The sequence below is a fragment of the Mesoplodon bidens genome, assembly GCF_964165515.1.
Source record: "Mesoplodon bidens genome assembly, chromosome: 1".
NCBI lineage: Eukaryota > Metazoa > Chordata > Mammalia > Artiodactyla > Ziphiidae > Mesoplodon > Mesoplodon bidens.
In genome coordinates, this window is record NC_138176.1 from 73,669,166 (window position 1) to 73,685,333 (window position 16,168).

General features: G+C 39.2%; 2 protein-coding genes across 5 annotated transcripts in view; one reads left to right on the forward strand and one right to left on the reverse strand.

The window, feature by feature from the left end:
- TBCK (TBC1 domain containing kinase) overlaps nucleotides 1-5,720 on the reverse strand; it is a 237,684-nt gene extending 231,964 nt beyond the window's left edge. For 2 of the 4 annotated variants that reach the window (XM_081226529.1, XM_081226526.1), the window contains exon 1: nucleotides 5,427-5,720. The gene's annotated coding sequence lies outside the window, so the exon portion shown is untranslated. Of the gene's footprint in view, nucleotides 1-5,133; nucleotides 5,297-5,422 lie in introns of those variants that run through there. The other 2 variants (XM_081226527.1, XM_081226528.1) reach the window with 2 other exon arrangements.
- A 226-nt stretch (nucleotides 5,721-5,946) lies between these two features.
- The window catches only part of AIMP1 (aminoacyl tRNA synthetase complex interacting multifunctional protein 1), a 38,313-nt gene continuing 28,091 nt past the window's right edge, over nucleotides 5,947-16,168 (forward strand). The window contains exon 1 of the mRNA XM_081226574.1: nucleotides 5,947-6,054. Coding sequence (XP_081082700.1) covers nucleotides 6,053-6,054 — 2 coding nt within the window. The 5' untranslated portion in view covers nucleotides 5,947-6,052. The remainder of the gene's footprint in view (nucleotides 6,055-16,168) is intronic.

The window sequence follows — 16,168 nt, forward strand, 5'->3', positions numbered from 1 at the left end:
ATTTCAGAAAGAAAACAAATAGTTCAGGCATCAACAAATCAAGATCAGACACTCATTCTCATGAGCAACAACAGAAGTTAGAAGATGGTGAAGAGATAGCCTCATCCACCAGAGGGCAGACAGCAGAAGAAGAACTACAATCCTGCAGCCTGTGGAACAAACATCACATTCACAGAAAGACAGACGAGATGAAAAGGCAGAGGACTATGTACCAGATGAAGGAACAAGATAAAACCCCAGAATAACAACTAAATGAAGTGGAGATAGGAAACCTTCCAGAAAAGGAATTCAGAATGATAGTGAAGATGATCCAGGACCTCAGAAAAAGAATGGAGGCAAAGATCGAGAAGATGCAAGAAATGTTTAACAAAGACCTAGAAGAATTAAAGAACAAACAAACAGAGATGAACAATACAATAACTGAAATGAAAACTACGCTAGAAGGAATCAATAGCAGAATAACTGAGGCAGAAGAACGGATAAGTGACCTGGAAGACAGAATGGTGGAATTCACTGCTGCGGAACAGAATAAAGAAAAAAGAATGAAACAAAATGAAGACAGCCTAAGAGACCTCTGAGACAACATTAAATGTAACAACATTCACATTATAGGGGTCCCAGAAGGAGACGAGAGACAGGACCAGAGAAAATATTTGAAGAGATTATAGTTGAAAACTTCCCTAATATGGGAAAGGAAATAGCCACCGAAGTCCAGGAAGCACAGAGAGTCGCATACAGGATAAACCCAAGGAGAAACATGCTGAGACACATAGAAATCAAATTGGCAAAAATTAAAGACAAACAAAAATTATTAAAAGCAGCAAGGGAAAAAAGACAACATACAAGGGAACTCCCATAAGGTTAACAGCTGATTTCTCAGCAGAAACTCTACAAGCCAGAAGGGAGTTGCATGATATACTTAAAGTGATGAAAGAGAAGAAACTACAACCAAGATTACTCTACTCAGCAAGGATCTCATTCAGATTCCATGGAAAAATCAAAAGCTTTACAGACAAGCAAAAGCTAAGAGAATTCAGCACCACCAAATCAGTTCTACAACAAATGCTAAAGGAACGTCTCTAAGTGGGAAACACAAGAAAAGGACCTACAAAAACAAACACAAAATAATTAAGAAAATGGTAATAGGAACATACATATTGATAATTACCCTAAACGTGAATAGATTAAATGCTCCAACCAAAAGACACAGGCTTGCTGAATGGATACAAAAACAAAACCCATATATATGCTGTCTACAAGAGACCCACTTCAGACTTAGGGACACATTCAGACTGAAAGTGAGGGGATGGAAAAAGATATTCCATGCAAATGGAAATCAAAAGAAAGCTGGAGTAGCAATTCTCATATCAGAAAAAAATAGACTTTAAAATAAAGACTATTATAAGAGACAAAAAAGGACACTACATAATGATCAGGGAATCAATCCAAGAAGAAGATATAACAATTATAAATATATACGCACCCAACATAGTAACACCTCAATACATAAGGCAACTGCTAACAGCTATAAAAGAGGAAATTGACAGTAACACAATAATAGTGGGGTACTTTAACTCCTCACTTACACCAATGGACAGGTCATCCAAAATGAAAATAAATAAGGAAACACAAGCTTTAAATGAGACATTAAACAAGACGGACTTAATTGATATTTATAGAACATTCCATCCAAAAATAGCAGATTACACTTTCTTCTCAAATGCGCATGGAACATTCTCCAGGATACATCACATCTTGGGTCACAAATCAAGCCTCAGTAAATTTAAGAAAATTGAAATCATATCAAGCATCTTTTCTGACCACAACGCTATGAGATTAGAAATGAATAACAGGGGAAAAACCGTAAAAAACACGAACACATGGAGGCTAAACAATACGTTACTAAATTACCAAGAGATCACTGAAGAAATCAAAGAGGTAATCAAAAAATACCAAGAGACAAATGACAATGAACACACGATAATCCAAAACCTGTGGGATGCAGCAAAAGCAGTTCTAAGAGGGAAGTTTATACCTATACAAGCCTACCTCAAGAAACAAGAAAAATCTCAAATAAACAATCTAACCTTACACCTAAAGGAAGGAGAGAAAGAACAAACAAAACCCAAAGTTAGCAGAAGGAAAGAAATTGTAAAGACCAGAGCAGAAACAAATGAAATAGAAACAAAGAAAACAATAGCAAAGATCAATAAAACTAAAAGCTGGTTCTTTGAGAAAATAAACAAAATTGATAAACCATTAGCCAGACTCATCAAGAAAAAGAGGGAAAGGACTCAAATCAATAAAATTAGAAATGAAAAAGGAGAAGTTACAAGAGACACCACAGAAATACAAAGCACCCTAAGAGACTACTACAAGCAACTCTATGCCAATCAAATGGACAACCTGGAAGAAATGGACAAATTCTTAGAAAGGTATAATCTTCCAAGACTGAACCAGGAAGAAGTAGAAAATATGAAGAGACCAATCACAAGCAATGAAATTGAAACTGTGGTTTTAAATCTTCCAACAAACAATAGCCCAGGACCACATGGCTTCAGAGGTGAATTCTATCAAACATTTAGAGAAGAGCTAGCAGCCATCCTTCTCAAACTCTTCCAAAAAATTGCAGAGGAAAGAACACTCCCAAACTCATTCTATGAGGCCACCATCACCCTGATACCAAAACCAGACAAAGATAGTACAAAAAAAGAAAACTACACACCAATATCACTGATGAATATAGATGCAAAAATCCTCAACAAAATACGAGCAAACACAATCCAACAACACATTAAAAGGATCATACACCATGACCAAGTGGGATTTACCCCAGGGATGCAAGGATTCTTCAATATATGCAAATCAATCAATGTGATACACCATATTAACAAACTGAAGAATAAAAACCATATGATCATCTCAAAAAAAAAAGATGGTGAAGCCTTGAAAAGTTGGAAGAAACATAATTTTGTTTCTTTACCCAGCCAAACTATCATTCATAATAGCAAAATAATAATTTACAGCCATGCAAACATTAAAAAATAAAATCACCATCCACATACCTTCATGAATAAGTTTCTTTAGGATGTATTCTAACAAAACAGAGGAGAAAACAAATAATAAAAGATGTGGAGTTAAGAAACAATGTATCTTACTCAAGAATTCAATGAATATAATACAGTATAGAAGCTGCACCAAAGGACTAGAAAGTAATCTGTTCCAATTAAACAGAAGGTAATTGGGCTCCAAGGGGAATGGCTTCAAGCAGAGTAAGGGCGGTTCTCATACAAAGAATGAGAGGATGTGGTGAATAAAGCACATGCATCTTTTCCCTCAAAGAAGGTGCAAAGTACTCTGTGAAAGTGAGGAGAGCCAAAAGCTACATAAGAAGTATATAATCCAAAAAATTAAGCACATTTAACTATGGCATATTTTTTGTTATTGGAGAGGAAGAAAGAGTAATCAGTTGGACGTTAATATTACAAATCTTCTTGTTAGAGTGGTACAAAGGTCATGAAATTAAAACATTGGGAAGGAAATGTATAATAGCATACTTCTTGGCTCAGCACTTAAGATTATTTACAAAGCCATAATATTGTAACATTTTACTAGTTTTTAAACACATAAACAAAGCAAAAAACAACTGCAGTTAAGAAATATACTGTAACTATTAATAACCTTGACAATGTACAAGTAAAGGTCCACCTAAGGGAAGGTGGGAATGGATGTGGTTTCTGTGGCGGTAAAGGAAGGTAGAGTCTCTACTTCCCTCATTTTACAAAATAAGGAGCCAAATATAAGTATTTTCAAAAGTTCATATGAAAAACATTAAGTTTAAATATATTACTTAGAACTCTAAAATTAACCAATATGAAAACTAAAAATTGTGATAACGATTCAAAAATTTGTAGAGAGGGCTTCCCTGGTGGCGCAGTGGTTAAGAATCCACCTGCCAGTGCAGGGGACACGGGTTGAAGCCCTGGTTTGGGAAGATCCCACATGCCGCGGAGCAACTAAGCCTGTGCGCCACAACTACTGAGCTTGCGTTCTAGAGCCTGCGTGCCACAACTACTGAGCCCACGCGCCTAGAGCCCGTGCTCCCCAACAAGAGAAGCCACGGCAATGAGAAGCCCGCGCACAGCAACGAAGACCCAATGCAGCCAAAAACAAATAAAAAACCCCACAACATTGTAAATCAACTGTATTTCAATAAAAATTATTAAAAAACAAAAAACAACAACAAAAATTGTAGTAGGGAGGTTGTGGATGGTGTGGCCTATCTTAAGAAGTCAATTAAAATAAATAGAATTAGCAGTTTAACTTGTTCAACATACAGACCTAAAATTAGAAAAGGTTAAAAATGATTATCTCTGAAGTAACAGAACTGAGGGTAGGAAGGGAGAGCCTGAGCTGTTGCATTTTATTAGGCAGTCCTTTTATACTATGCTATTTGATCTTCCATGAGATACTTCTATCACTTAGACAACTAAAAATCAAATAACCAAATAAAGAAAATGCAAATAATTCAAAACGATAAACAGTAGTTGGCGTTAAACATTTCATCAGTGTTCTGCTTCAACTACCTCTTAGATGGGTGCACATAAAAAGGTTCACACATAACAAATACACACACATAGATTTTTTTCCGCTTGGTGAGTGGAAGAAAGCCAGTGGAAAAAACAGCTGAAGTGAGAGTTTAGTTGAGGAAAAAAAAACAACATAGGAGTTGGGTTTGAAAATTCATTCATTCAACAAATATCCTGAAGCTCCTATTTTAAGTCAGGTGTTTTCCAGCTTCGGGGCCACCAGTGAACAGGACACAATGTCCGCCCTCAAAGAACTTTAAGTGGAAATGCATCACAAAGGGAAAAAGGTAAAAAAAATAGGGCAAAAGATGCATATTTCGTTACGAATAAAACAGTTTACACATTTCTTCAATGGGTTTCATTTATTTTATATACTTTTCCGCAAAAAGTTGTCTTTCTGTCCCAAATAAAAACAGGGACAAGAGGCCTTGAAAAGCAACCACTAACAATTTTAAAGAAACTTCTACTCGTTCACATTCTTCCACTGCACAAGGGAATGCCACATCTCGACAACTGACTACACCTTTGAAAACAGGAAACAAACCAAAGAGCTCGAATCTACGTTGAGCAACGGGAGAGCCGATTCCAAATTCTCTGAAACAGTCAGGTAGTAGATCCTTTCGAAGAGTCGCCTGCAGTCCTCAAAGGACTCAGGTGTGTAGGGGGAAGGCGGGCTGTAGGTAGGAATGGAGACGGTACTCAGCAGCCAGCAGCTGCACCGGTGGTCTCTATCACTCACGGCGGAAATGGGAGGCCGCTCGCTGCACCTGACTTTCCTCTACCTCCCACCAGCCCCGACCACTACGACACAGAAAACTGGGAAACCCAAATACCTGCCTTTGGGTCTGGGGACGCAGGCGGACACAAAGACAAGGGGATGGAGCTCCTACACAGGGCCCCAGAGCTGTCGCTGGAGCTGGTGTTGCCGCTATTGCTTAGTGCACCAGACCCTGCATTTCAGGTGCTTCTACAAAAGAGGCTGCTCCTGGAGCGCCGGGAGCTCAGAGATTGCCCTTTGCCCGCCAGCCTAAGTCAGCCAGAGTTGCCAGGGCCGCCTCCGGCCAGGAGAGCGACCCCCGCGCTCACCCCTGACAACTCCCAGCTCTCCCCACCACCACCCTCACCTCGGCCTTTTCCTCTGACCTCACAGCCTCCGCGACGGAACTCTAAAGAAAGGCCCCGACGTCCGGCGTCTTGCTCCTCGCCCAACCTGGCGACAAAATATAGAGACCGAGGAAGAGGTGCGGAATGGTTGGCGTTATTGGCTGAGGAAATGGACGACGGGGAGTGTGGTGTGGCTGCACACGGGAAGGGAGCCACTGAATTTGGAGAAGAATCTGTGGACCGCTCAGGCGTTTAGCGAGGACACCTCATTGGGTCCTTTCTCTCTGCCTTCGTGAGCGGGAGGCTGTCCTTACCGGCTCCGGGCCGAGACGGCCGAGGTTCTGCCTGTTCACCGATACATGTGAGTGTCGTCCGCAGAGGGTCCCGGGGTACGGGGATTGCGAACATAAGAGTCCTCTGTCCCTTAGTGGCCTTCGGATGATAGGACCTGGCCTGCGGGGAAGTCGGCCCACAGCAGCGCCAATCTTGGCATGAGGAAGTAGGGAAGAGCTTGGGACCTTTTGAAGGAGCCAAGTTTGAGAAATGGGATGCGGGGCCGAGGGGAAGGATGTTACTGGAAAAGATATATGCACAAACATGTTTATTTTTGCGCGTGTGAGAGAACCGGGAGGCGGTGACAGGAATTCGTTTATTCCTCAAGTAGTTATTCAGCGCCCACCATGTTCCAAACACTGTTTTAGGCATCGGTAAAAAGCAATGAACAAAACAGACAAAAATTCTTGTCTCCCTGTTGTTCACATTTTATTGAATATACATACTAAACAAAGTTAAGAAAAACGTACCGTATCTTAGGTCGTAATGAGTGCTGAAAACAAAAGTAGTAAAGCCGGGAAGGAGGATATAGGTTGAAATTTTAGTATGGCCAGGGAAGGTCTTACTGAAAAGAGCTGACAGAAGCAAGAGAGTTAATCGTTAGGCTGTTTTGGGGAGGTGCAGTCAGGCAGACGGACCAGACATTGCAAAAGCCATCAGGCAGGAACTCTCCTGAACAGCAAGGAAGCCTGTAGGTCAGAGTTCAGTGAAGCAACTAAAGCTGGAGAAAGAATCAGAGATACGGAACAGGTCATGAAGGATCTTGAGGGCGTCTAACCCATTGGAGGGTTTTGAGCAGTGGAGTACTGACTTCCTTTTTAAAAGAATCTCTCTGGCTGCTCTCAAGAATAGACTGGAGGGAATAGGGTGGAAGAAACACCAGTTAGGAGGCTTTTACATAAATCCAGAGGAGATATGATAGTGGCTTGACTAGGGGTGGTAAGAAATGACCAGTCAGATTCTTAGTGCTCTTAATTTAGGTATGCAAGAATTTTAATGGATGGTCAGTTAATTTTCTTTAATTAGGTTTTGGAAACACTTTTAAAATGACTTGTAGTGTGAGGTTAGGAGTAACAAACACGAGTTAAAATCATGGCTTTACCATTTAATATTTGAATGGATTTAGACAAGTCACATAATTTCTCTGAGTTATCTATAACCTTATTGTCTCACAAGGTTATAAAGATTAAATGACAATGTATGTAATATGCCAGGCCCATTAAAATAGTGGCTACTGTTATTAACTGTGTTCTTGGTTAAGAAATGGAAGAAAGATAGTGGTGAGTACATCTATGAGTGGAAAGGTTTGGTTAAATCCTATTGGGGAAAATCTGAGCCCGCTAAAAGGTGACCTTGTTTGGTAAGTGGGCCATGGGAGACCTAGACATACCACTTTAAAAATTTTATGCATATGTCACTGGACAAAAAGGTTTTCTGTGTTAATGGCCGTAGTATCTGAAACACACAGACTGTCTTCTCTTAGCCATACCCTCATAGCCATCCCTTAAGCCCTCCAGGATCCCCAGTGTCCTCATTAGTAAACGGGAAGAAGGCTCTCTGGTGAGTAGAGAAAAACAAGCATAAATACAAATTTCCAATTATAAAATGAATAAGTCATAGGAATGTAACGTACAGCATGGTGACTATAGTTAATAATACTGTTTTGCATATTAGAAAATAGCTAGGAGACTGGATCTTGATGGTTCTCATCACAAGAAAAAAATTGTAACTATGTATGGTAGAGGATGTTAACTGGACTATTGTAGTGTTCATCTTGCAACCCAATCAAAAAATGGGCAGAAGATCTAAATAGACATTTCTCCAAAGAAGACATACAGATGGCCAAGAGACACATGAAATATGCTCAGTGTCGCCAATTATTAGAGAAATGCAAATCAAAACTACAATGAGGTATCACACACTAGTCCGAATGGCCATCATCAAAAAGTCTACAAATAATATATGCTGGAGAGGGAGTGGAGGAAAGGGAACCCTCTTGCACTGTTGGTGGGAATGTAAATTGGTACAGCCACTATGGAGAACAGTATGGAGGTTCCTTAAAAAACAAAAAAAATAGAGCTACAGTATAATCCTGCAGTCCTACTTCTGGGAATATATGTGGAGGAAACTATAATTCAAAAAGATACATGCACCCCAGTGTTCACTGAAGCATTATTTACAATAGGCAAGACATGGAAGCAACTTAAATATCCATCAAGAGATGAATGGATAGAGAAAATGTGGTGTATATATAAACATACACACACACACACACACACACACAATGGAATATTACTGAGCCATAAAAAGAATGAAATAATGCCAATTGCAGCAACATGGATGGACCTAGAGATTATCATATAAAATGAAGTCAGATAGAGAAAGACAAGTATATGATATCACTTATATGTGGAATCTAAAAATGAACTTATTTACAAAACAGAAACAGACTCAGACGTAGAAAACAAACTTATGGTTAACAAAGGGGAAAAGTTGTGGGGGAGTAAATTAGGAATTTGGGAGTAACTTATACACACTACTATATATAAAACAGATAAATAACAAGGACCTACTGTATAGCATGGGGAACTATACTCAATATTTTGTAACAACCTATATGGGAAAAGAATCTGGAAAAGAATGTATGTATATCTGAGTTACTTTGCTGCACACCTGAAACTAACACAACATTGTAAATTAACTATACTTCAATAATAAAAAAAAAGAAAGTCACACAGCTAATGAGTGGCAGAGCTGGCATTTGAATTCATTCCCTGATCACATGCTTAGAAGAAAAACAAGAATAAAATGAACTTTCACAAAAAGCATAGTTTTAGATCTTTCTATGTTTTGACAAAGGTTACTAAAAGTCCCCTGGAATTATTGCTGGTTGCCACTGCTATATATTTTGAGTGTCTCTGGAATGTATCGTTCTCAAAATATTTAATTTTTTAATTTACCTGTTTAAAAATTCTGACTTTTGACACATTTTAAATCCTAGCAGGAGTTTTAACCTAGAGCTGCAATGTGTATAACTGTAATAACGGCGTTCTTAGAGTGGGGTGGCTTGGCGATTTACAAAACAAATGGAGGAAAGAAGTTTAGAAGGTCAGAATAGGGATGATGGTAGAAGAGAGAAAAAAGTGATTAAAATTACTGTAGTTCACTAGTTCTGAGAGGCATATTTTTCTCATATTTATAGCTCTGAAATAGTGGGGTATTCAATGTTTTAAACTCATTATACACTAAATAGCAGCTGTGACATCGTTGTCACTGCCCAACTTACGCAAACTTGGTTATAACTGATAATATTGTCATTAGTTCAGTTGAGTTGTGTGTACTGTTGGTACATAGTTGTTGAGTTTAATCTCTTAAGTATCCTTTAAAAGATCATTTAGCACTTAAATAAAAAGTTACTGTGTTTGCAGAAATACATGGAAGAAATAAATTAGGAGTTTGGGATTAACATATATACACTACTATATATAAAATATGTAAATAAGTACCTACTGTATAGCACAGGGAAATATACTCAGTGTCTTGTAATAACCTGTACTGTAAAGACTCTGAAAAAGGAAATATATATATATATATAAAACAATCACTTTGCTATATACTTGAAACTAACACAACATTGTAAGTTAACTATACTTCAATTTTCAAAAAAGAAATTCATGGAAACACAAGAGTGATATAAGATAAAAATAGGGCTAAATTCAAAACAGGTATTTCAATACATAATACAGGATGTGACTAAGTGTAAGAGAACATTAGGTCAGTTAAATCAGCCATGGTTTTTTTTCCTTAATGGTACCCAAAATAATGCAGCATCTTATGATTGGAATCATTTTACAATTGATGGTATCTTATATATGATGAAATACAATACTTAGAGTGTCTAAGGAGAATATAAGTTTTTACGTAATTGCAATTCTGAAACAGTGAAATCAGATATTTTGAGAAATAGAGAATCACTTCCAAATTTTTGTGGAGTTCTCTATAAAGTAAAAATGAAAGTCTGCACTTAAAACTTCCATTTCAAAGCAATAGTTTATGTTTGGTTCCTAACATTGAGAGCCCAGGGTAGGGGATTTGTTAATTTTTAAAAAGTACTGGCAATTTCAAAATCAGTGGGGAAGACTACTGTAGAGATTGCTGAGGTAAAGGGAAGTCATTTAGAAATGATAAGAATCTCTGAAGTAATCTTTTATGTGTGTTAATGATTCAGATGTAGTCTAAATTCATGTATTTGCTAAAACCAGCTTCTCCTGATTTTATGATTAGTGGCATCTTACAGTAGCTTTTTAGGTTTGATGAAATATGGTGATTATGTTGAGAAGAACAGAATTAATGTGAAAGGGCAGAATAATTTAGATAATACTTTTCAAAGCTTTTTATCATAAAAAATGTTTATTTAGTGTAGGAAAAAGAAAAAAAGTCTTGACTCTTACTATCCAAATACAGTTAACATACTCAGTATACTGTTTTCCTGTCAATGTTTTAGATTTGTAATTACTGTGCATGCAATTAAGTATTATATCTATTTTAATCACATAATCTTTTTATTTTTAATTTTGGCGCAGACTGAGCCAACATTCCCAAACTGTTTTAGAAAATACTAGTTCAAATAAATGTTAATTAGGTGTTCCTTGCTTAGTATTCCATGGCTAAATACTTTGGGAAATGCTTCATAAGTATATCCTTTACAGAAATTATAGCTTGGGCATTAAAAGAAATAACTCCAGAATCAGACAGACCTAAGTTTCAATCCTCATTTACTAACTAGCCACATTAATTGGCAAATTAATTAATTTTTTTTTTTTTTTTTTGCGGTATGCGGGCCTCTCACTGTTGTGGCCTCTCCCGTTGCGGAGCACAGGCGCCGGACGTGCAGGCTCAGTGGCCATGGCTCACCAGCCCAGCCGCTCCACGGCATGTGGGATCTTCCCAGACCTGGGCACGAACCCGTGTCCCCTGCACCAGCAGGCGGACTCTTAACCACTGCACCACCAGGGAAGCCTGGCAAATTAATTTTAAGTCAAGTTTTCTTCTCTGTATAATGGAGATAATTACTGTATTTGTAGATGATCTATGTAAAGCATTTAGCCAGCCCACAATGCTCTTCAAATGTTACCTATTATTATTAACTTTATCATCTGTGAGGAACCCTTTACATGTTAGCATATTAAAAGTTCAGAGGGCGGGCTTCCCTGGTGGCGCAGTGGTTGAGAGTCCGCCTGCTGATGCAGGGGACACGGATTCATGCCCCGGTCTGGGAAGATCCCACATGCCGCTAGCGGCTGGGCCCATGAGCCATGGCCGCTGAGCCTGCGTTTCCGGAGGCTGTGCTCTGCAACGGGAGAGGCCACAACAGTAAGAGACCCACATAACACCCCCCCAAAAAAATAAAAGTTCGGAGGAGACTAAGGAAACTTCTGAAGTTTTGAAATCCAGCAGGTACTCAATGTAAAATTGAAAATCACTGGAGCAGTTGGCACAGAGTAGTAAAATGAGCACTGGGTTGAATGGCAAAACATTTGTCTGAGCTTTAAGCAATGATGTTGTTAAGCTAACAATGTTGCCCTAAACATAACCTCTTTTAAAAAATTTTCTCCAGTTTTCTGTGTGTCTCCCATTTGTCTAAAGTGTAATGAGTACAAGGAACATGTTTAATCTTGCTTCCTACTATAAATCTGGTGCATGCACAAAATCAGGGACCATAAGTAAAATTTGGGTCATGAATGTGTTACTTATAGGGACCTGGCAGGTAACTTAAATGGGAAACAGGAAATTGTGGGTGAAGTCTGTTTTGCCTTGCTTAAAGGCATTCACATTCAGTTGCTTCAAATACTGATCTGTTTGGTGACCATTTATAATCCCTAGAAGAGACTAGAGTTCAGGATCAAACCCTTGAGAACATCAGCATTAAAGGGATAAGATAAAGGAGATGCTAAGGATGTAGGTGAAATCAAGTGAAAGTATCCTCATTTTATAAATTAAGAACATGAAGCATAGAGAAGTTAAGTACCTTTACCAAGATTGTCACACAGCTGGTAGTATGTGATTCAACCAAGATTTGTTGGCTGTAAATGCTTTTTTTAAAAAAAAACTATGCTCTCCTACCTGTGGTAGCAATCATTATCTGCATACTACTAGAAAACATTGACATAAACTTATGCATCCCACTTGTATTTTTGAGAAGTTTAAATGACAGTTAATCAACAAGTATAGAAAACCTGTTTCCAGAGCTTCTAATTCTAAAATCAATAAATAGTTCTTAATATTTGAGAAAAGTTTTGTCAACACATAGACCTATTTAGAAATTAATCCAGAGGCAGAATCAAGATGGCTGTGTGGGAAGACACGGAGTTAGTGTCTCCCCACAACTAGGGTGCCTCCCAGCCGCTGGTGGGGAACTCTGAGGCCCAAGAGGATGGGAGGAACCCCAAAGTGAACCGGTAGGATGTAGGGGGACTGAGAAGGGAGGAGAACTGGAGGCCAGACAGAATCAGCGCCCCTGAGGCCAGAGAGATCAGGAGAGGCAGGTGGGAGGGGCCCTTTGGGAGGAGTGGAGGGCGATTGCCCCATCCACTTGGGCATGGGGAGCCTGCTGAGCTCCCAGGCCAATCCCCTGCCCTCCAAACCCCCATCCAGGCCGCATGGGTCCTTGGGGGCATAGGAGGGAGGCTAGGGAGATCAGGAGAGGCAGGCGGGAGGGGCCATCCAGGATGAGTGGGAGAGGAGTAGAGGGCGATTGCCCTGCCCACTCGAGCCTGGGGATCCTGCTGAGCTCCCGGGGTGACCCCCTGCCCTCCAAAGCCCCCTCCAGGTCACGTGGGTCCTTGGGGGCATAGGAAGGAGGCCGAGGGGAGAACAGGAGAGGCAGGTGGGAGGGGCCCTCCAGACTGGAGGAGCAGGAGAGGAGAGGAGGGCACTGTCGCCACTCACTCAAGCCCAGGAAGCCTGCTGGGCTCTGAGGTGAGGTCCCCTGCCCTCTTGAGACCAGGGGTGGGGTGCACGCCTGGGCCCCTTCTGTTCCTTGAGCCTAAGCCCCACCCCCACAGCCCCCAGAGCCTTTTCCAGCCCTGTGGGTCCTGAGAATTGGCCCAGCCTACCACCCAAACCTCACCCTTGCATAGGCCCCACCGTCCACAGCCAAGGCCTTTGCCCCCTGTATTTCTCTTTTTTTCTTTTCCCTCCTCCTCTTTTTTAGTATTATGATACTGATATACCTTCCAGTTCTTGATTCATCTACGTTTTTATTTTTATATTCTTCCTAACGTATCTGTTAGTTTCCTAGTCTAATTTTAATTTTTACTTTGTTATTGTTGTGTTTTTTTGTTTCTTTTTTTCTGCCACACAAGACAGCTTGCAGGATCTTAGTTCATGGGCCCAGGGTTGGGCTCAAGCTCCTGAGGTGGGAGCTCCGAGTCCAAACCACTGGACTAACAGAGAACCTCAGACCCCAGGGAATATTCATCGGAGTGAGGTCTCACAGAATTCCTCATCTCAGCACCAAGACCCAGCTCTGCCCAATAGCCTAAAAACCCCACTATTAAAAGTCTCAGGCCAAACAACCAGTAAGACAGGAACATAATCCCACTTATTAAACAACAAAAAAGATGAGATGACAAAAAATATGTCACAGATGAAGGAGCAAGGTAAAAACCTACAGAAGACCAAATAAATGAAGAGGAAACAGGCAATCTACCTGGAAAAGAATTCAGAGTAATAATAGTAAAGAAGATCCAGAATATTGGAAATAGAATGGAGGCACGGATTGAGAAAACACAAGAAATGTTTAGCAAAGATCTAGAACAGCTAAAGAGCAAACAGAAAGAACACAATAACTGAAATGAAAAATACACTAGAAGGAATCAATATCAGAATAACTGAGGCAGAATAACGAATAAGTGAGCTGAAAGACAAAATGGTGGAAATAACTGCTGAGGGGCAGAATAAAGAAAAAAGAATGAAAAAATTGAAGACAATCTCAGAGACCTCTGGGGCAACACCACATTCGAGTTATAGGGGTCCCGAAGAAGGAGAGAAAAAGAAAGGGTGTAATATTTGAAGAGATTATAGTTGAAAACTTCCTTAACATGGGAAAGGAAATAGTCACCCAAGTCCAGGAAGCACAGAGAGTCCCATACAGGATAAACCCTAGGAAAAACACACCAAGACACATATTAATCAAACTAACAAAAATTAAATTCAAAGAAAAAATATTAAAAGCAGCAAGGGAAACACAAAAAATAACATACAAAGGAATCCCTGTAAGGTTATCAGCTCATTTTTCAGCAGAAACTCTGCAGGCCAAAAAGGACTGGCAGGATGTACTTAAAGTGATGAAAGAGAAAAACCTACAACCAAGATTACTCTACCCAACAAGGATCCCATTCACATTCGATGGAAAAGTCAAAAGCTTTTCAGACAAGCAAAAGCTAAGAGAATTCGCACCAGCAAACCAGCTTTACAACAAATGCTAAAGAAACTTTTCTCAGTGGGAAACACAAGAAAAAGACCCACAAAAACAAACCCAAAACAATTAAGAAAATGGTAATAGGAGCATACATATCGATAATACCCTTCAATGTAAATGGATTAAATGCCCCAACCAAAAGACAAAGACTGGCTGAATGGATACAAAAACAAGACCCATCTATATGCTGTTTCCAAGAGACCCACTTCAGACCTAGGGACACATACAGACTGAAAGTGAGGGGATGGAAAAAGATATTCCATGCAAATAGAAATCAAAAGAAAGCTGGAGTAGCTATACTCATATCAGATAAAATAGACTTTAAAATAAAGAATGTTACAAGAGACAACGAAGGACACTATATAATGATCAAGGGATCAATCCAAGAAGAAGATACAACAATTATAAATATATAAGCACCCAACATAGGAGCAGCTCAATACATAAGGCAACTGCTAACAGCTATAAAAAAGGAAATCGACAGTAACACAGTAATAGTGGGGGATTTTAACACCTCACAGCAATGGACACATCATCCAAAATGAAAATAAATAAGGAAACAAGCTTTAAATGATACAATAGACCAGATAGATTTAATTGCTATTTATAGGACATTCTATCCAAAAACAGCAGATAACACTTTCTTCTCAAGTGTGCATGGAACATTCTCCAGGATAGATTACATCTTGGGTCACAAATCAAGCCAAGGTAGATTTAAGAAAATTGAAATCATATCAAGCATCCTTTCTCACCACAAGGCTATGAGATTAGAAATGAATTACAGGGAAAACAATGTAAAAAACACAAACACATGGAGGCTAAGCAATACATTACTAAATAACCAAGAGATCACTGAAGAAATCAAAGAGGAAATCAAAAAATACCTAGAGACAAATAACAATGAACACATGACGATCCAAAACCTATGGATGCAGCAAAAGCAGTTCTAAGGGAAGTTTATAGCTATACAAGCCTACCTCAAGAAACAAGAAATATCTCAAATAAACAATCTAGCTTTACATCTAAAGGAACTAGAGAATGAAGAGCAAACAAAACCCAAGGTTAGCAGAAGAAAAAAAATCATAAAGATCAGAGCAGAAATAAATGCAATAGAAACAAGGTAAACAATAGCAAAGATCAATAAAATTAAAGCTGGTTCTTTAAGATGATAAAATTGATAAACCTGTAGCCAAACTCATCAAGAAAAAGGAGAGGACTCAAATCAATAAAATTAGAAATGAAACAGAAGTTACGACAGACACCGCAGAAATACAAAGCATCCTAAGAGACTACTACAGGCAATTCTATGCCAATAAAATGGACAACCTGGAAGAAATGGACAAATTCTTAGAGAGGTGTAACCTTTCAAGACTGAACCAGGAAGTAATAGAAAATATGAACAGACCAATCACAAGTAATGAAATTGAAACTGTGATTAAATATCTTCCAACAAACAGAAGTCCAGGACCAGATGGCTTAACAGGTGAATTCTATCAAACATTTAGAGAAGAGCTAACACCCATCCTTCTCTAACTCTTCCAAAAATTGCAGAGGAAGGAACATTCCCAGACTCATTCTATGAGGCCACCATTACCCTGATACCAAAATCAGACAAAGATACTACACAAAATTACAGACCAATATCACTGATGAATATAGA